This window comes from Pagrus major, chromosome 3 (assembly GCF_040436345.1).
Source record: "Pagrus major chromosome 3, Pma_NU_1.0".
Lineage (NCBI taxonomy): Eukaryota > Metazoa > Chordata > Actinopteri > Spariformes > Sparidae > Pagrus > Pagrus major.
In genome coordinates this window covers 5,324,511-5,346,973 of record NC_133217.1, presented here as the reverse complement: position 1 = coordinate 5,346,973, position 22,463 = coordinate 5,324,511, and the positions used below count along the sequence as shown (strand labels likewise).

Here is a 22,463-nt window from a genome sequence, read left to right as displayed (position 1 = left end):
TTGAGTGACTTCCAGAGGCCTTTTATCGATGAGATCACCATCCTCAGCCTGGGAATGGCTGCCAGAGAGCTTAGCTCACCTCAGAATGTTGGCCACATTCCCTAGCGGGTTCACAGCGACACAAGGTTAGCTCCCTCTGGTTAGGTAACAGATAATCAGTGAGAAGAGGCTGTTGCTCCTCTACTGTGCAGCTCAGTGACTTCTTTAAAACAAGCACCAGCTACTTAGCCCGGTCTCTAAAGCCGCTGTTACCTAATGATGAGCCCGTGTAGAGCCATGGGGCCGGCTGATTTAGAAGGTGGCTCTTCAGTTCAAAGCTTCTTGGTGTTTGAGCTGCGGCAGACCAGGCCTCACTGGTGTTATGTATATGTGTGTGTATGTGAGTGCAGAGTTGGGGATTGCTCTTCAATGGACACCCAGTCAGATCAATGTTATGCAAACCTATTAGTCAGAGCTTGCAGTGCGGCTCCACAGTACTCAGGGACTTTCCCTCAGGGTCAAACTCACTGATGAGCTCTCACATCTGTTAAGAGTGAATCACAGTGTTGTCTGCTGGTTAATCACAAAGACTCACAGCAGTACAATGTCAAACAATGTGAGCATGACGCTCAATGACTCAGTGCAGGCGTCAGACATGAGTGATCTTTGTTCTATCATTAAAAACTGGTTTATTGATATTTCACCAGCTTTGGTTTTAAGAGATTATTACAGTATGATTATGATCACAGATAGGGGTGGGACAAAACATTGATATTGCAATATATCGTATCGCTTCCTCCTTGGAAACGATTATTGATACACTGGTGTCAAATATTGATAGCTCTAAACAGATTCTACTGACAATTTGACTCACCAGAATCACTGACAAAGATTTTAATGAGTCATAGTTGTATCCTTCCTTTAAACTGTTTAACTTTCTGGCAATTCGGCCTTTTACCAGTTTATGGCTATGTAACATCAGAATGATGACAAACATGAACATGGTTAAGTTGCAGTCTGTGCGTAATAAACACAAAGCTAAAATCTGTCCACTTTTTTATATATTGTTTCATCTCAGTTCAAGTCAAATTCTGTAAAACTGACACCACAGTGCATATGCAGTGAATGAATACATAAGACTTTGCCCTTTTAGGGGTATTTTGTAGTATTTAGTTAGACAGATATCGTGATGTATTGTTAGATGATTGTCTTGCAATGTATTGATTAGTGCAGCATTACAAAGCATAAATCGCATCATGATTTACTTTGTGATTCCCACCCCTAATGACAGATTGCATGAAACTCTCTTGCATTATTGTTTTGAAAACTTAATATTTTTGTTCCCTCACAATGTTGGATATTTTTTTTGAGGTAGTCAATGTAACTTTGGGATTAATACCACAACCAGGAACCGCCACATCCCCCTCATTTCCTCATACCTCTCTTTACTGTCTGTAATCAAGCCATAAAATGGCAAGCCCAAGTTTGATGAGGCTTATTTTTTTAGTATTGTTGGCGCATGAAATGCTGACCTTAGTTTGATGTTCAATAAACCTCCAGGTATGGCAATTTCAGGGTTTATTTAAGTTAATTTACCACTAAAATTTCAAGGGACATTGGTCCTGAAAGCTGAAATATGACTCCTATATACTCTTTTATTGCTACCCCAATGATGCAGAAAGTGCAACATGGAATTTTATCTCACAGAGGCTAAGATGATGCCTGCATTCATGTATCATTAATGTTTTAAAATTCATCTTTTGCGTTTAGTGTTTGAATGCAGCGGATCTTTACATCCGTCTGTACGGCCAGGATTTTGCTGACTCAACAGAAGGCAGGGGTTCCCAATGTACTTTATAAGGCCATTAAGAAAATGCTCCCTGGAACACCGGCTGAATAAGCCCCGTGGCTTTGACTTCCACTAATCATCTTAGGCAAAGCATGGCTTCCAATGTGCCTGCATGCATGGGAACACCTGTACTGGGCCACACAGCAAATGCATGGTGGTTATCATCACTGTAATCTGTCTCATCATCATCATGCAATACTCAGAAATAAGTAAGCTTATTAAGTATCAACTGGAGGTAATGACAGGTAACGCAAAGGTTGTCTAAGGACATTTAAAAAAAAAACAAAAAAAAACTGAATAACTAACTAATTAATTCTACAACTGTCAATCATTACCATGTGAATCCCTGCAAAGGACTAGGTTGCAAATATACCTCATTAGGGAAAAACAACAAGGCACATAGGACACAAAATGCATGCAAAATTAAAGGTAGACAATGCATTTGCATTAAATTACAATTGCATTAAACTGCATTGTTATTGTAAGAATTGTGTAGGCTAAGGGCACAAACAGCTAACACTGCCTATTCTAAACTTTTTAAATAATAGAAATACTGCTTCATGTTTTTTTTCCCTTTAAGCAGGAAATATTACAACTTTTACTACCAAAAAAAGGCTTACAAGTAAACTCCAACCTCTGAGGAAGACAGTGAGAGGCTGCTTACAGCAAGTACAAAAACAGGAGAAAGCTATTGCACTTAGAGTTAAGAATATTTCTTGTCAAATATAAAGTATAAAACAAAAAAGAGGGCACAGAAGGGATCAAAGCAGAGGAAAAGAAATGGAGAAATTAGTTGTACAACATAAATCAAAATCAAATTAAAGCTATACAGGATAAATATGCACATAAATAAAAAATATCAAAGCCATTATGCGTTTTAATGTAGCTAGTGTGTGCCAAAACAAACCGACACCACTGTTTAATGACATTTTCTTCATATTCCAGAGATATTTTAAAACTATTTAAAAAGCCCAGCATATTTACAACACTCCCACTCAGAACTACTACTACTTACACTCATGTTATAGCCATGTTTTCATGGATGTATTGATAATAAAAACAACCGCTAACTTCTGTGTAGATGTTTTCTTTTTTACACGCTAATCGCCCTCCAGGTGCTGGGTTCTTGTTGCCAGGACAACGCCGCTTCCCATTGGCCGCCGCCGCACCACGTGATGAGCAGCTCTTGACGTCACGGCGAGAGTCTGCGGGGCTAAGCGGACTGTGTGCTGCAGCTCGGGGAAAAAGCTTGGTAGAGTTTGGACTGAGAGCAGCCGGGTAACTCCAGCTCCTGTGTGCCTACCGCAACCTGTTGCTCCTTCTCTTGTCGTCTCCGAAACTTTTACCTATCGCACCCGGTAATGGACTATTAGAGAGACTTTTAACAGGACCTCCACAGCAACTTGAAAAGCGAGGTAAGTTGTTCGCTAGTGTTGCGTGTGTGTCCCGTCCCTCCTTTCGCAGTTTTAGCCGCTTCCTGTTACTTTTTCGCTGTTGCTTGGAGCTCAGGTGAGATGACTTCACAGGTTGAATCGGTCTCCATACAGCGAGAAACTCTCAGTAACACTCTGAGTACAACATGAATGAAACTACTTGCACCTTTTCTTCCATAACTTTGCAGTGCAGCAGCATTACACGATGCTAACATCGGATGAAGCTTTTACCTAGAGCTCTAATCGGATGAGGCTGCTTCTCCTGTCCCGAGTGGAGCCACGGGGAGATGCTTTTGTTGTCTCCATATTTCATTGTAGCATGAGTGAGGACAGGAAGTGAAAGAAAGCAGTCCTGCCAGCACACAAGGCTGAGGGAGGCAGGGTATCTCATTTCAGCAAATACACATCAGTCAGTCACTGGATTAAAGCAGCAGGAGAGAGGAGGTAGCACCACTGGAGTGGTGGTGCTTTAGCCTGACAAGTGAGATGAAATGTTTGTTTTCCTGTGAATGAATGGTTTTGGTGGAGTGTGTGATACTGCCTCTTGTTGTGTAGTCAGTGTACAGTGACGGTATAGTAGCAGTGAGGTGAGGTTTCACTGATGCATTGATACTTGGAAGTAAAGTAAGTGAATAGATCGATAAAGAAAGGATCAGTTAGTTGATAGAAAGTGGATTGTTTTATCATTTAAGTGATTTGCCAAGCACAAATGTTTAAAATGTGCAAGTTCCAGGTTCTTGGATGTAAGGATTTATAGCTGTTCCTTGTTTTTAGGGTTGCAACTAAAAGCTGTTGTCATTATCAGGTAATCTGTCAGTTTCACTACAGTATATAATGTCAGAAAATTGTTTTTAAAAAGTATTCTTGAGATACAGGGCCTCTTAAATGGGAAATTTGACATTTCAAACATCAATCTAGGCAATAAAAAAGATTTCCTGGTGTACCATGGGATGACAGTTTGATGATTAACACGATGCACTTAGTTGATCGATTGATCAGTAATAGTTTTAAGTCATAGTTCAAGCAAAAATGTGAAACTTTCACTCATTCCAACTTCTCAAACGTGACAGTATAGTGCTTTACTTTGTTTTACAGCCTACAAATTAGTCAATAATGAAAATAGTCTTTAGTTGCAGTCTAAGTTACTAAATATCAGATTTGGTTTTTAGGTAACCATCAGACAATCCAGGAGCCGAAGCAGAACTGAGCATTAAACAAGACTAGTTTGTAATCAAGAGGACCTCACTGGCCCTGTGCAAATTTACTTTTTTTGGCCTGGTAGTGGCTTGTGGTAATTTAGTGAGTTTGTTTTTGATGTGGGGTGTAAACACCAACCTGTCAAGGCTGAATTTCCTTCCTTCTTTTCCTCTCCTTGGGGGTACCTTTTTAAAAGTGTTCACAAAGTGATCAGAGAGGATGACAATGTGTAAAGACATGAGTGGATGCAGAAAGAGAAAAATGAAATGTGAAGGTCATCGGATCAAATTAATAATAAAAAAAAATGGATGCAGGAAATGAGAGGAAATCAGTTCACTTTCACAGAGAAAACAGAAGACAACTACTCGCATACAGACTCAGAAATGGTATTTAGTTTTGCTTTCAAGCTCTGCGGCCTCTGATCTTTTGATATGTATGTTTTTAGGAAATTTCAACCAAAACTGTGGTAAAATATGCTGTCCAGCTCCTCCTCCCACCTCAGGCAGCACAGCACAACACAACACAGCAAGAAAATATAAAGACCTGTGGAGGAGCTGACACATGGGTGGAGTTGAGATAATAGCCCCCTTGGTGTCAGAAGCATCCCTGCAAACATTTCAAGATGCTGAACTCTTACAAACATACGCTAAATTTGAACAGATGTTCTATTTTTGTAGGCGTGGGTGTCTTGTGGGTTTGTTTTGGGCCTGAATGACCGCACTGGCAGCATCCTCTGTAGTTATGCTCGTCTGGGCTGCAGTCAGTGCTCTTTTGAATTGAATTAGACCTTTTTAGAGGAAGCGGATGGGGAGAGTGATTGGGTGAAAGCAAGGCTAAGAGGAGGATTAAACTGAAGGAGGAAAGAGCAAAAGAGAGCTTCAGATGCTGAGATAAAAGAATGAGACAGAAAGAAAAGAGATTGTGGCCTGTCAAACGGTTAATATTTGGGATAGGAAAACCACATATCGCACATGCTGTGCAGCAGATATCACTGGCAGAGGGGGTGCGGTAGTTGTTTAGTCATCGGACAGATTGACATTTCTATCTCTGCAGCCTTTGTCTTTACAACAGTCTGTTTCAGAGAGAGACACAGTTAGATATTCAGTGCAAAGTAAACAACAGCCTCCTCATGCAATCAGTTACAATTTGCTGCAAGTGAGTGCTGGCGTGTGTCTGTGTGTTTGTCCAATCTTGAGTCTGTTCTGCAGCTCTGCCTGCCTTCTTGCAGTTGTTGTCAGTGACACTTTTTTATCTTGTTCTCATTCGCTCCCTCATAATGGCTTCTCTGTCATGATTGTGGTTTTCTGCAGCGCCTTGACGCACGAAGCTCTCCGGCTGACAATGGGAGCTCATGTGTGCTGCATTATGATGAAGTTGCTGTCTCAGTTTTTCTGAAAGGCAGCATGGACGGGATTTTGGCCAACATTTGGAGAAGGAAACAAATAATTTAGACATTATAAAGGAAACTGTAAAAGCTTTTCTGCATTTGAATAGCCAGATTTGTTGAAGCATTTACCAATATTCAGATCCCACTGATATCCACTGAAAGAGCAGATGGAGGCTGTTATAAAGGTGATACTGCGATAAACACAAACATTAGTTAGTGTCTGAGGAAGTGGCTGCTATTTTTATCTGTTTTATGAGTGTTCAGTTTGATCTGAAACTGTCTCTTACGTTTGCACTGCAGTGGAGGAAGCTGCAAAACTGGATCAGGGCTGCAACTAATTATTATGTCCATTATTTAATAGTCTGATGATTACTTTCACTTGTAGTTGTTTAACAGTCTCATTTTTACCTTTATCTGACTTTCTGAGCCTTTTTGCTAATACTTTGTGACTTAGCTGCAATCACTGATGGTTGAAGATGTCAACTTCCCCAGACTCTGGTACAGGTTGGACCAACAGTGGACCAGCTCTGACCTTACGCTAAATAACACAGGAGATAGAGTTGCACTCCGATATTCAAGGAGACCTTAAAGCACGCCACACTGAACAGCGCTTCTCACGATACTTGTAACGTGAGCACGGGTGCTCCCACAGCTATGCTGCCATGCTGCGACAGCGTTGGATGGTTGGTTTTGAAATGTGCTGCAGATCAGACTTGATCACCAGAAGACCTTTAAAGACGGTTTCAGTTAGATGTAGATGTTGAGAAACCAGAAGTGAGAAACCACCCAGCCTGTCACCTCTGAGTTCATACACGTCAGACTTACAAGAAGGAAAGCTAACACAAGCAGCAGTAGATGAGATTTAAGGCCTAGTCCACATGTATACAGGTATTTTTGTAAAAATGGTTTTAAAAAAAAGATCTCTGTCCAGACGAGCATTTTAGCACCATTTCAGAAATAACCTCCGACCATACAACACACTGAAAACGCATATCACATGAAAATGTATGTACACTGGGCATGAGCATGCTCGTACAAACATGTCTGTTTGTGTCTTTCTACATGTGAACAATATAACATCCATTCCGTCAACGTACAAACTCAAATACTCCAATATCATAACACATACTCCCAGTTCACATTTGCTGATCAATGATGCTACAAACACAGATAAACGTGTGTCTGCCTCATCGTTTCCAAAAATCTGTTCCTGTTCTGTTCAGATGTAAACAGCCTCAACAGTGTTTCTGAATATCTTCTCCGTGGAAGGAGTTTTCAAAAAAAAGGTCTGTTTACTTGTGCACAAAAAGCCAAAACACTTAGAAAAAGCCTTGTTTCAAGAAATACTCACTACTGATGTTGATCTTTATGAATAAGAAGTTGAACGCTATGTATGTGGGATTACAAGGCTCTGCTGTTTGGTTTGACGGTTCATTTTCATGCACCAAAGGTCAGTCCATCCCAGTGAGGATGGGATGCTTTGAAAGACACCGAAGGGATATGAAACGAGTTTACAGAAACTTGGCAGAACCTGCCAGTCGCTTTGTTTGAAGTGTGGTGCAGCTTCAGAAAAATCTCTCCACAAAATGATTCTCAATGCGTCATTACAGCACTGTTTAAAGCAGATTGCTTGTAGAGAGTGAAAGTGATGTCCTCATGCAGATGACAAAAATTATGTCTGCAGCGTTTATGCCTCAGAGAATTTACAATAAGGCTTATTTTCATTGTCGATTAATCTGATTATTTAATTGATTTCTTTAGTTGTGTGTAGCTGACGTGTTCATCAGTGTTTCTGAAATGCTGAGATGACATCCTCAAATGTCTTGATTTATCCATAGCCCAAAGATATTCAGTTAAGGCTAAAATGTTTACATTTAGGAAGCTGGAGTCAGAGAATTTAGACTAATCAATCATCAAAATAGTTGGTGATAACTTTATAGATGTTTTGGTCACAAACTTTGCTGCTGCAAACCTGTTGTTGGACTGTGTTAATCAAAAATGGATGATGCAGAACAGAATGACCCATGCATATCGGAGAAGAAAGGGAGCATTTGTGATGTTGCGACCTTTAAAATCATGTGTCTTTGTGTGCTGTAGTCTGAAGTCAAATCCTGCAGCTTGTACCGATTTGACCTCGTATGATCTGAGAGATTTCACTTCAAATATCCAAATATTAGAGCTGAGATGAAACATGATTATTTAATTTTTCACTTGTGTGTGAATATCAGGTCGCAGAGCTCGCGGGTCTAATAATCGCCTGCCTTAAGAATGGGTGCTCTCGGCGCTGCAGCCTGGTCACAGCCGGATCATGTTGCATTATGAATGTATCATTCATAAACTCACTATCTGTGATCTCTCATTCACTCTGGCTCTCAGTTGACCTCCCCCAGCTCTCCCCTCTCTGTTCTGGGATTATCTGTGGGACTCCTGGGTTAAGATTTACCTGCAGGATATAAATGGAGACTTCTAACTGTTACGTAAGTGGGCTACAAGATGTTCTGGGATGAATGCCGTGTGGAGGACCTGGGATTGACTCAACCGTTCTTGGTCGTATTCTTAGGCATGTTTACTTACAACTGATGATTATTTTGCTAATCATTTAATCTATTGATTATTGTCTTGATTAACCCATCAATTATTTAGTCCATAAACTGTCATCTTAATTTCCCAGAGTGTAAATTGACTTATTCATTCTTCTTCATTCTACTACTGATTCCTTTAACATTTTGGCATATGTTGTTAATTTAAAAAAAGGATTAAAATATATTCATATTCTTTGAACTGATGTATCAAATATTTTTGTAGAATGAAAGCTTAAGAGTATGAAAGAGAAAGAGATCTTGGGCCCAATATCATGCATTTCCAAACGTTACCTAGCCCTGAATGCTTTTTTTCATTTTAATACATTTGTGATTTACTTTTTTAACGGAAATTAAAAGAAGATTTGTTATATTTTTAATCTGTTGTTTTCAGTAGTTGTTGGGTAAGACAATATTTGTCTCTAGAAACTTCTCTCTGCTTTGATTCTCCACTTGATTATATTGCCTCATGATATTGTCCTTAGCTGAGCAAGAACATGATGCAGAGGGGCTTGTTGTTGATTTTAGGAGTTTTAGGAGAAGCTAGCAGGTTGATCTTGTGAGTACTGTCAGTGTTATTAGAAACTGAAAGTGACAGCCTGTTCTCTGCTGGTTAATACCTGCCCAGGTTGAGGTCACCGATTCTCAGGCCCTTTCTCCTCTCAGACACACTCAAGAGGTTAAACAAATCCTCTGGTGTTCACTCATTTGTCTCGACCTCAGGAGATGCTAGAAAACTTGGCCTAACCATGTGATCTGTCGACTTGACAAAGCCTTGGTTATGTAACAGTGCCATCGAAGGTCTGCCAGCAGCAACAGGTAAGAGTCTTAACTGTTAATTGTAGGCAATGATCTCTCAGGGGTCAGAAATAGCCAAGTTCTTAGGGCGACTTGGGATGTTCAGTGCAGGTCTGAGCTCTCATTTCATCATTTGTGCTTTTAAAAATACTCTAAAACCTTCAGCTGGGAGAGAGAGAGTCAGGGTGCATTGTGAGAAGGAAAACGGACAATGTTTATTTTAACCCCCATTTAAAATGGCGCAGAACAAGTTTTTATCAAATCCAAAGCGCAGGAGCTGAAATGTCTTGATAAATGTAGAATGTGTTACAACTTGCCTTTTATAAATGAAGCATTGTGGTGCTACTGACATGCCCAGGCCTACAAAGCATATTCTCAAGAAGTAAAGTGACCAGAATTCTTTGGTTCAGACCCCAGCAGAAAATACCATCATCATGTTTTTGTTTTTCAGTGAAAAGAAATGCATAAATCACCATTCTAACTAAATTTGTGACTCATATTGTAATCGCAATATCTGTCTCTCTTTTTTGCATATTGTTCAGTCAGTATGGTAATGTATTGTCTCATATCAGGATAATGATATAAAATGTATATATTCCCCAGCCCTAACATGGGACAGGAAGAAAATTGCTCTGATAGGTCTCCAGTTATTGAAAGTAGTTGTCAACAATGAAAATCTACCTCACCTTCTGTCTGTGGACTGTGGGAGGAAATGAGAACCCACAGGGAGTAACATGCAAACTCCACACAGACACCCAGCCGTGTCGAACAAGCAAGGCGTTTTATATGTAGTAGTAATTACAGAGCACGCAGTGTGAGACAAACATCAGTTAATATAAGACAATGGAGCAGTAACTAATAAATATTTTGATGATTAATCGATGTATAGTGGGGATTATAATATCCCAGAGCCCAAGGAGAGGTATTCAACAGTCTAAATTACCTGAAGATACTCAGTTTACTCAGAAATGCAACGATTCCTCAGATGTTAGAAGCTGGAAACAAGGAATATTTGGCATTTTTGATTATATGTGAGTAGTAGAAATTGGGAAACACTATTTTTTGGGTCTTACACAGTTGTGAGTTACAAACCTCCTGTAATTCCCCACTAAGTAACAACTAATCCAGTTAAGTAAAGTAGATTTTTACTTGTTTTTATTTTTAAGTGTTTTTAGGTTATGTAAAAAGCACTTAAAATTTGATATATTTATATTATTGTTGTCATTAATATGGAGTTTAAAATGGCACTATAACATATAACTCGATCAGTAAATAAACTAAAGCTAACAATTTTGGGTAAAATCATTCATCAGGCAAAAATACCAAACAGCAGCTTTATGTAGCTTCTCAAATGTGAGGCTTCTTTCAAGTCATTGTAAATTTAATCTATTTATCTTATATAATATATACTTGTATTTTCCAGACTAACCAAGCAGTGAATCATTTTCAGATCAATAATAAAAATAATCTTTATTACTCATGAACACATGTTAGTCTTCTAATTCAGTATATCCTGTAGCTCATGTTGTTGTTGTTGTTGTTGTTGTTGTTGTTGTTGTAAAGCCAGTAAGAACAACCCTCATTAACCTTCCCTTCCTCATTTAGATAAAATTGGCCGAGAAGCATTTTTGTCGCTTCCGTTCCTCCACATTAATGTGTAAAACGTCTGCCTGAAAGGGCTCTGTGTGATTAGGATGGCAGCTAAAAGCAAACAATTAAACAAGCCGTCACTCTGAGCACTAAATGCTATTGTGAATTTAAGGCGCTATGTAAATTATATGTGCCTTTTTTTTGTTGTCCACTCTGCTAAAATAATCATGGAAGCACTTAAGCAATTAAAGTGCAGATTGCACAGTTTGTGGCCACAACATCAGGCAATGAATGGATTTATGAATGAAGGTGTGTGTGCATGTGAGTGTGTGTGTGTACTGAGATGCTCTGTGCTCTGTTGATTGTTAGACATCAAAAATTATTTTTATACGGAAGTGAACCAGGCCTGAGGTGAGATAAGGAAATTAATTTCGGCAAAGCACACATAAGAGGGAAAAAATAATGGTTATGTTGTTGTGTATACTTGGTTTCTATGGTGACTGATTAATAGACTGTATATAAGGAAAACACAAGACCACAAATAAAGACAGATCACGTCTGCTGATTCTCAGGTCTTGGCACTTACATGTTTCACGGCTTTAAGACTTTGAATGACAGATATACAAACTTAATTTGGTTGTGGCTTTCTAAAATACATGAATGTCCACTGAGAGCTCATAAACTGCAGCAAAATATCTGATTCTTCTGGTGGCAAAACATTTTACATTCACTGTAATTGGGGATTTTATGTGTCAGCTTTTTAGTTTAAATCACATTTTAATATTTTTGTTGTGGTATTTTGTGTTTTAGGTTTAGAGCTGTGTGCATTCTATGTTCAATGAAGTTGAGGTTGAATGCAGAACAAGACACATTTAACTTATCTTGTTTCCTTATTTTTTGCTAGTTATTTATACTTAACAGCTTCTATAATGCTCCAATGGCAAGTCTCATTGAGGAAGTAACAGATTAAGTTGTTGAATCAGCTGACAAGTATTTTGTGGCTTCTTTTAGTTTAAGATATGGTTGAAGCAGGAACAATAATACTTGAATTTACACCCTGAGGACTTGATGCTACTCAGCAATGGATAATATTGAATCTTCTTTCCAGGGACAAAACATATTACCAATCATTTTCAATGGCTGTACAAACTTACACAGGTATTGAGGATTATTCAAACTGATTAAACGTCTGTTTAGACGTTTTGAATATTTCAGCGGTAAATTTCTAAGAGCTGTTGTTTTTGTATTCATTCACATTTCCCTTTAGACAGTCCCCATGCTGCCCCTCTCAGGTCTGGACTGTTTGCTTCAGTCCTAATTTAAAGGCAGACACACCTTCAGTCCGAACATGAGCAGTTCGCACTGGACCCCCTGTTGTGTAGGTGCTGCTGTGTTTTGTTCCAGGAGTGATGAGTCTGTAAACAGGTGTTAATCTGCCTCTCACGCTGCTGCAGTATTTAATGCTGGCATTGAAGTGAACTATAGGTAGCAGCAGAGACCTCATTAGAGGTCGCTGCCACTTTGCTCGAGCTGATTATTTACTCTGAGTTAATTAAATGATTATAGCTGGCTGTTTATGGAACATGTGAGTGTGAAATAAAGGCAGACAAAGACAAAGAGAGGGGTCGCTGCATCAGCAGGTAACAAAACTAATGAAAATGCAGGATAATTAATTCAAACTGCAAAAGTCTCACTATTCACAGTTTCACTTAAAATGCCAAAAATTACTTAATTAATTTTTGCAGAATGGGCTTGTTTCCAAAACTCCTTCTTTGCATACATGTATTTGTTGCATGTTTGTTTGCTGTTTTGTTAAAGTGTTTCCTGCTGAGTTTGTCACTGTTGATGCCCTTTTCATTAATGCTTAGTTCATCGTTGATGGCAAGAAGAGCATATTCCCACTGAAGCAAACACTTTCCAGGGAAGTAAACTTGGTGGCATCTTCTTTTTTAATCAGTCTCGATCCGTGGGGAAGGAAGTATTCAGATCCTTCACTAAAGTAAAAGTACTAATTCCAAACTGACTGTGTGTAATATCTCATTAGATTATAATTAGTCATGCATTAATGCAAAAGCAGGATTTTACTGTTATTGTTGGTTGAAAGGGAGCTTATTCTGAACTTTTTTGTAAAGAACCAAAGCTAATGAACATTTTCAATATGGATTTATCTGCTGATTATTAGATTCATTGCTAAGTTTGTAAAAATTCTGAAACAGTGAGAAATGTCCGACTAACAGTCCAAACCTCAAAATGATCAAAAAACATTAAAATTATTAAAAGGATCATTTTAATGAACTGTCCTTTTCGTGTTTTAGCTCTTTTAACAAAGTAAGAAAAGCGACAAACACCGACTGGAAACATAAATCTTAGCTTCTCTCTCTGGAACAAACTACCTGAACGGTAATTTGCTCTGGCCTGACCCGACATCACTGTTTTTATCTGTCATTATCTTCGGCTGAGCTTAGAATAACCTCCCTCTTGTCTTTAGCCTGGAGAGCTCAGCAGCAGCTAGCGGTCTGACGGGAAAGTGCTAAGGACATTAGCTGCAGGGTAAGCTGATGAATCGCATCTTCTGTTGGGTGCTGAAGACTCTCTCTTCTCTTTCTGCAACGACTCATTAGTTCCAGAGAAGTGTGGTTTGGGTCAGGCACACCAAGTTGGATCTGCTCTGTGGTGCATGGTCAGTCAAATTGGACTTGAGGTTTAGTGCTAGATACCGTGTCTTTTTATGCAGGTTTTATCTGAAACGCCTCATAAAAACGTCAATTTAAGGTAAAAAAGTCAATAATGTTTCTTGACAATTAGGATGTGTTTGTGTGTGTCGGCATCGGCATTGTAGTTCCTGCAGGAAATGGAAGGTGCATCTGCAGTGCACAGACATACTGGCATGCTTTGGGGTTATCAACAATGGGTGTGTGCTGCACTGTAGGTTTCTGTGCAGTTGTGCGTCTGTGGTGTTTGTGCACCTTGAAAAGGTGGTGGTCTCGTGTCACAGGTGCATGGGAAAGTGAACTTTGCTGTGCATGTACACGAGACCACATACTCCACTTTATCGACCTGCTTTTCTTTTCATCTAGTGTTATGATAACGTTTTTTTTCATTGTATTTTTTATTGTTAATATCATGTTTTAAGTTTTTTTTATCATGTATTGTGTGTTCCAGAGCTGTGGTTGATTGCAGGAGAGGACACATTTTACTTTTCTCACTTATTTTTGCTATCTGCTGCTACTTAGATAACAGCTTCTGTCATGGTCATATACCAAATCTAATTGCAGAAGTAACAAATTCAGCTAGTGTGGCTGGCTAGCTTATTTTAGTTTTACAATCTGCCTGAAAGAGGGAACAATAATGCTTGAATTTACACCCTCAAGACTTATTTTTCAAAGTATGCCATTCAGTAACAGAAGAATAAGATATAAATAAAAATGTATATAATCCACTGTTTATATTGAATCCTGTAGGGGCTTTTACATATTTTCTATTATTTACAGTTTCCCCTTTTAGAAGACATAAAGGAATAGTCCATAGGATTAAATTATCACCCAACTCAGCGGCTCCATTGAGAATGTTACCATCTCTCAGCTCACTGTTTTGGTTTTCAATGCCTTTAAAAACAAGTCTAGCAGTCTCCTTTTTTGCAGATACAGTGGCAGCCCCCAAATCGACAAAAAAATCATTTTCATTGTCAGTTATTGTACGCTTAAACTATATGTAAAACAACATCTAAAACGGCTGCCACAGAAGAAGTAAATCCTGGTTTTTGAATATGTGAAAGTGGATTAAGACTAAGTGTTTTCCTTTTTGCATCTTGTCCTTCATCCCCGCCTTTCCTCCCCCTCTCGTATCAAAAAGGCTCAAGGTCATTTCAGATTATTACTAACAACCTTTTTCTTTCTCCATCTCTCTCTCTTTTCTCCACACTGTCAGCAGCCTAAATCGCCCCTCACATCACCCACAAGCCACAACAGAAGCAGCGACCATGGGCAAACAGAACAGCAAGCTCCGTCCCGACGTCATGCAGGACCTGATGGACAACACGGACTTCACCGAGCATGAGATCACCGAGTGGTACAAGGGCTTCTTGCGGGACTGCCCCAGCGGCGCACTCTCCATGGAAGAGTTCAAGAAGATCTACGCCAACTTCTTCCCTTACGGAGATGCCTCCAAGTTTGCCGAGCACGTCTTCCGCACGTTTGACGCCAACGGTGATGGGACAATAGACTTCAGGGAGTTCATCATTGCCCTGAGTGTGACCTCACGTGGCCGGCTGGACCAGAAGCTGAAGTGGGCGTTCAGTATGTACGACCTGGACGGGAACGGATACATTAGCAAGGCGGAGATGCTGGAGATTGTATCGGTGGGTTTCTGTTATTGACATTTTTTATTTCCCTCCATCCTTCGTTCTCCTAATATGCTGCTTCTCTAGCTTTACATAGCCCTCTAGTCTTTCAGTGGCCATCACATGCCATCATGGTAACGCCATGTTCCCTGGTCCTATAACTAATCCTGCAGCGAAGCAACATTTTGCTCAGCCATCCACACCAGCTGCTACATCATATATCCATCTGCTTCTGTGTTCTGCACCATTTGACTGCCCACAGCAGGAAAACCAGCCGCTGTGTAATTTTAGAAACCAGCAGTTCCTTTCAGACCCTCAGACGGCTCTAAATAAGACTTGGCTGCGGTGTATTTCTAGAAGGGAGCGGCCGTCCTCTGATCCTCATATTGACTCAGCACTACATCCAGCAACAACCCCCCCCCATCGTTTCCTCAGCAGCTCCTGTTACTTTACAAGTCTCACACAGGCTCCTCTTCTTATTGGATAAATGGTTTAGACTTCTGTCAAAGCACAGAAACACACACACACACCGACAATCCCTTACACATGTTGTTATGTCACACATCGTGGTGCCGAAGAATGTGTAATCCCATTCTCCAAGTCAGTGGTTTTTATTCACAGTGTGTCTGTGTAGAGTGAGCAGGTGCGTTGTGCTTGGATGTCTTAATACATAGGAAAAATACCCATTAATCCCAATATAGGGCTATATATTATCAATGCATCTATTAATTTTTGTTTTTAGGTTAACCAATTGTCTTATCTATAAAACATCCAAAAGAAGAAGGGACGCTGTTGCTGAGAGTCTGTATAATGGTGTGACAATAAATGCTGTCAAATTATCAGCATAATTTATATCTAATAGTTATTAACAAGATTTTACTCCAATTTACAAACGTTGTACAGATGGCAAACTATCATCAACATACTGTAAGTCGAAGGAGTCACAACAAGAAACGCTGAAGTCAGGCATAAGAACTGCAAGGAGGGAATAAGGAAGTAAAACCGCACACGCACAAAAGATTTTTATCCACAATACGTAGAACTGTTTATCACTGACTTGTTGAGTTAGCTTGATTGAAGATCAGGGTTTGGGTTGCAGCATCTGGATTTATAGGAGGGCATACTTGCAATTGAAGTTTTCAAAAAACTTAGTTTGATAGATGAATCAATACTTTATTATGTGGATCCAGAGAAATCAAAATAACCTTTGTTCATTAACAAAAGAAGTTTTTTTTCTTCTTCTCCCCTGTCTGTTTCTATTAATGAAGGATGCTTAACTGCTTTGTGATAGTGCAGGGCAGAAGGATTACATTTTATAAGGAGACAAGCGTATACAATGATACAGATGCACAACCAGTGCTGGCAGTAATTACAGTAGACTCGCAGTTACTCTTGCTGTAGCTGACTAGATTCAACTCTCTTTTGAGGGAGAGCACTTGAGAAGTGCCGGCCTGCTGCAAGTGGCATCACTCTGCAGTCACTATTATAAATAGACTATACATGCTCTTTCCCAGCACAGATACAAGTGTACTTCACCTTCTGTAAAGCTACAAGTAAAATCCTATTTCCCTCATCCATCACAAGGAGTAAAAAATGTGTCTGTCACAGTCCAGGTTATGTCTTCAAATTTCTTAAAACCCAAATATATTCAGTATAAAAAGCAGAAAAGCAACAAATCCTCACATGCAAGAAGCTGTAACATGCCATTACTGCTTCATTAATTCTGTAAAATGAGTAATTGATTAATTTTCTGTGAATAGATTTAATCTACAAATTGTTTCAACTGTAGTGCAGCATTATCTTTCACTACACATATTTAGCTAATTGTTGATTCAGTGACCTTCAGTGAGCACAGCTGTCATATTAACAACAAAATGATAATAACATGGGCGAACAAACTTCCCCAGTAACACCAATCACTTGATGAATTGATTAGCTGATAAACAGAAATGTAATCTATTATAATTCATTCTTAATTTATCTTGTACAAATGCCAAACATTTGCTGATTGCCGTTCTCAAAGGCTAGCAGCTGCTCATTTCTTATCATTAAATGCTTTAGATTTTGTGGCTGCTGGTCGGACTTCTTCATTTTATAGATTAAAACAAATACACTAACTAACAAACAAACTAACTGATAATGCAAATTACTGACACGTGCAGCCCCAAGTAGCCGCTGTCGGTGTGTGTGATGGAGGCAGATGTACATAGCTGCTCTGGTGCATTGCTGTTTGGACGGATAATCCAAACATTTTTCATCGTTATGAGGAATATTTCACACTTTCCAAGGTTAAAGTGTCTAAAAGAAAGATGAATGAAGACCGTGAGGGATCAAGGTGCAGGCGAGACAAACATTTGCAGCAATATTAATAAATACTAACAGCTTCAGCTTTTAATATCTCAAATAATCCAAACACACACACACTTGTTTTATCATCTAATTAATAACCTAAACTGGCTGTTTGTTTCACTGCTGTCAAATCAACCCGAGCCAAACGTAAATGAAAGTAATTCTTTATCTCTCTTCCTCCCAGAAGAGACAAGGGGATTGATGGGTCGTATATATATTTCACTGAGATGTTTTCTTTTCCTGCAACAATCCGGCTGATGCAACATTGCTTCATACAACCTTGCAGTCGAACTTCTGGCTGGAATAACTGATTTGAAATGTGATCAGTGTGTACGCTCTTCATGGTCGTGTCATATGAGATACCTACCATTCGAAATGCTCTACGCCTACTGTAACAAAGTTGAGAAGTTCATCGAAGTCACCAAAACAACAGTTCTTACAAATACAGTCAGCAAAAGCTTTAATGTGCCTGTTATAGTAAGTCCATACTGATGTTTCTCTCTTCTCTCTTCAGGCTATTTATAAGATGGTTTCCTCTGTGATGAAGATGCCTGAGGATGAGTCCACACCTGAGAAACGCACAGACAAGATCTTCAGGCAGATGGACACAAATCGAGATGGTAAGCCTTCCTCAGGCTGCCTTTCAGTCTGCTGAAACTGAAGCTTCTTTAAAGCCTTTAACTGAATATAGTTACAAAATCTTTTCGATTGAAGCAATGAGCCCTACATTCCTGAATCAGCCCCGTTGTCATAAAAGAGCAAAATTTGCTTCTGTTCTCTGTGGAAAACGTTACTTTAAACATTATTAAGGATGTCTGCAGGTCCTTAAAAAGTATTAAAATGTCTTAAATTGAATTTTCTCAATTTTGGGCCTTGAAAGTCATTAAATAGTGTCAATTTTGAATTTGTGAGGTCTTAATTGCCATAAACATTTTCTTCTAATTTATTTTTAATTTATGTTTTTGTCAAAATGAGTCAAGCTCGTCTGCGTCAAAGTCCACATTTCTGATGTTGGACATCTTTAAACCTACCACTGACCCTAATATTGTCTTTTTTACTTTATACTAGCACTCACCCAAATAACCATATCCAAGTCTTTACATATGTTGACATTTTAACACAAGACCATGACTGAATGATGATTCGAATAGGAAAAAGGTTTTGACCTAGTTGTAATAAACGTGCGTGACTTAAATTCACACCACACAGAGGAGAAAATGGGCCTATTTATTGGAATATAGCCTCACTTTTCATGGGAAACGAGCCAAATAGTACTAAAAACACAACCCAAATGATCACAAAATAACCAACCAACCAAAACCAACCCAATTAGAGAAGCAAAATATCGCTCAATCTGGCAACACTGGTCTAATTGCCTAGCATTCCAAGTTAAATCCATTCAAAAGAGTTAATTACCTGGAATAAATATATTGTTATAAATACTTAAAAGACCTGCTGAAATATCTGTCTCCTCTTTGTGCTCATTCAATCTGTTTTTGATCAACTCAGATCTCCTGTGATGAATAAACAAGGCCATTAAACAATAAGCTCTAATCTCTCTCCATGTGTCTCTCTCTCTCAGGTAAACTGTCCCTGGAGGAGTTCGTTGAGGGAGCGAAGAGCGATCCCTCCATCGTCCGACTGCTTCAGTGCGATCCCAGCAGTGCTGGGCAGTAGAAAACTGGACTTTTTCACATTGTAGTTCTATTAATTTAACAAATGTTCAAAATCTCTCCCAGCTGACCCACTTGAAGATGCTGATATTTGATCACTTGAGCTATAGAGGCACATGTACACACACTCACACTCATACATAGCCAACATGCAGCTGTACATACTACAAATACCAAAGCCTGACGCATATATAATCTTTCACACGCTGACATGCACATACTGTACATGTGCCTCTATACCTGGTCAGACAGCACGGGTCTCATCTACGGTACAAATATATCCTAAAGGACTGAAATCCCATCAAAGACTTGTTAAACACTGAATCAGAGCTGAGCTATCTCTGTCTGAGAGGACGGCCAGCGAGGATAATCCAACGGATTCGTGACGTACATTGAGCCGCATCCAAGTTCGCTGTTTTATTTGTATTCTTTTATTTGTTATTTTTAAACGCATTGTTCCTGATTTAAAGGGAATCATGGAGCATTTTGGTCTTTTTAACTGACTCGGGTTGTTGTGTGATGATGGAGAGATCTTTTCAAAGTATTGTAGTCTAACTCAACATTAACACTGGATGAAATGAAGTGAGTGAGTCTGGGACGACAAGTGTTCACAGCTTACAGTATGGTTTATCTAGACAAGAGATCTGAGACATTTAGTTTAGGAAAAGGACGAAAGATTTTTTTCTTTAAAGTATATTTTGGAGGAATGTTACATCAAACCAAAAACTGACTCAGATTTCTAAATGAAGGGGAATATTTTGACTACAGATTTACAACCATCTGTTCTTTTGAAGGTGACTTTTTATGCCAAGTTCTGACACGCAAATCGACACACACACTTCATACAAACACACATTTTACTGATGAATACATGAACTTGACATAAGCGTATAAACCGAGCTGTGATTCTTTTTCTTCAAATATGGTTGTATCAGCAAAAAATAAGTTAGATGTTATATGAATATATAGTATGTACTTATATATTCTTTTACTCTGTGATAACATTGTGGCGATTTGCCGCAATGGAAAAAATTCACTTTAAAATGTTGATGTATAAATTATTGGAACGACATTTTATTGTCTTTTACTTGACGAATATGATATGAAAGAAAGTTGTACAGTATATTCACTCATATTTATAATGGAGAGGTAAAAAAGGAGAGGACCACACATATTGCTATCAATTTAGCTTTGCATATCCACTGCTACATTGAGAGAGAAAATGGCTACGGATCTCATTTTGGTCCCCACCCCTCCACATCTAAATGACATCATGTTTCCCCGGAAGCCAGTGAACATCGGCAGTCATTAAGTTTTTCTTGTGCTGTGTGTAAATGGAGTGTAAACAGTCTCCAAATGGTGCATGCGTCATTAAAGTGCAACAGCAACATCTGCAAATTTCAGGTTTTGTGCAAATGTGCACACACTTTGTTCCTCATCTGTACCAAATTTATTTCAAATACATCTGTAATAGACTATTTGAGTGCAGCTGTGACGATGGAGATTACGGATATTTTCATTCAAAGCGCTGACATTGGTAGCGAGCAGCATCCACCAAACCCCACTGTGTTTTTGCAGGATTTACTGACAGCTTTTTACTGCTTCCGTTCTGCTTCTTTTACATCCGCCCCTCCAGGCTGCTCTGAAAACATCATGAGATACAGTAGTCAGCACAGGGGGATGAATAATGACTTTGGGAAAAGAAAACACTGGTGATAAATTCTCTGGGCTTCTGCACATTTCAAGTTGGTGTTCAGGTACTTCAGTCCCACATTTCACTTCAATAGCATCTTGTGGTCAAGTGCCAAATATAGATGACTTAAATAAAGGAGAAAACACAGTATTGTATCCATTTATACTGTACAGTTGTTACCTGTCGAACAAAAAACTTTGTCACTGTATCATTTTGTAGATTTTGTATTGTTAACTTGCATTATGTGTTATGTGTAGGATGTCCATTTTGTTATTCAAATAAATACAAAATGGGAAAATTGCTGATTGTCTTTTTTTAAAATTTAAATATGAATATTTGCCATGGTTCATGGTTCCAGAGGATAGATCCTGATGACTTTTGTGATTCCTAACTTTTCCTTTAGCACCACCATGTGGTTCATGTTTGTGGTTTTGAGTGTCAAAGGATCATGGATTGCCATAAAACTTTACACATTTATGTTTCACACAGGTGAGCTATAATAAATTTTTCTGATTAGCCCCATCAAGTCAAGTTGAATCTGTCCGATACTTAGGTTTATGACCCAATACCTGCTAAACAAGGCTACAACTAACAACTGTTAACATGCTAACATAATATCTGCTTCAATGATAAGTTGACTCAAAAATGAAATAAAATGGCTCCACATCGTGATTTGAAAAGACATTTTTTACACCCACGATGCGCTGTCAAGCTCATGCACCTTTTTCAGATGGGGTGCTTGCTAATGCTTTTAGCTTGGCAGCTACAATTAAGATTTTGGCTTTGAAATAAGTTTAAATAACATCTTTTCCAATCAATTTTGGACCTTGCAGTTTCCGGAGACTTAGGCAGGACAAGCGGTCTGGAGCCATTTTATGTTTATTTTCAACCTTTTAAAATTAAAAAAATGTTTTGTTTAGCTGATGTCAACACTTTTCATTTTTGGGTGAACCTATCCTTTAGTATCATCATGTCAGCATTGTCTTTGTGAGAATGTTAATGTGAGCATTTAGCTTGAAGAAACCTGTGCCTACGTACAGCCTCAGCTCCACCTTTTTAAGGTAGCTAAGCCCCTGCTATATGTTAGCATGTACAGTACATTAGCATGTATTAAGTACAATTTTGAGGTACTTGAGTATTTCAATTTGATGCTATACTTCCACTGTACTACATCTTGGGGCCAAATATAATACTTTTTACTCCACTTCATTTATTTAATAACTTTAGTTACTACTTCCTTTGCAGATGACATGCTGTATCAGAGCCAAAGTAGGGCTTTTTTAGATAAATTTATTTTATCTGCAAATCCATTAAAAAAAACCCCACTGATTCTGATAATCTGAAAAATGCTGATTTGGATCGGCTCAGTTAATCTGTCGAACCATAATATACATGTAAATATATGTACAGCCTTATTTACTTTTATTTGTACCTTTGATTCTTTCTTTTGGTTCCTTTTTTTACAACACATTTCTGTTTGTATCTTTATTCGTTTTTTTCAACATAGCCAGAGAACTACACAACAACCAAGTGCCATTTGTCACCCTAATAATAAGGTCCCACTTCGGCTATTTGTTGACATGTGGCGAGTACGTCA

The 22,463-nt window shown here is 38.8% G+C and overlaps 1 protein-coding gene across 2 annotated transcripts; it reads left to right on the top strand.

The window, feature by feature from the left end:
• Window positions 1-3,030: 3,030 nt before the first annotated feature.
• On the top strand, window positions 3,031-21,166 carry LOC140994009 (neurocalcin-delta B). 2 transcript variants are annotated; one of them, XM_073463575.1, is made up of 4 exons: window positions 3,031-3,243; window positions 14,740-15,169; window positions 18,015-18,120; window positions 19,083-21,166. In XM_073463575.1, exons 2-4 carry the CDS (start codon window positions 14,792-14,794, stop codon window positions 19,175-19,177), a joined length of 579 nt encoding a protein of 192 aa, XP_073319676.1. In that variant the 5' UTR covers window positions 3,031-3,243; window positions 14,740-14,791; the 3' UTR covers window positions 19,178-21,166. The 2 variants fall into 2 exon arrangements, with proteins under 2 accessions (XP_073319676.1, XP_073319678.1); XM_073463577.1 differs by having other exon boundaries at window positions 3,075-3,243; window positions 14,743-15,169.
• Window positions 21,167-22,463: the final 1,297 nt, after the last annotated feature.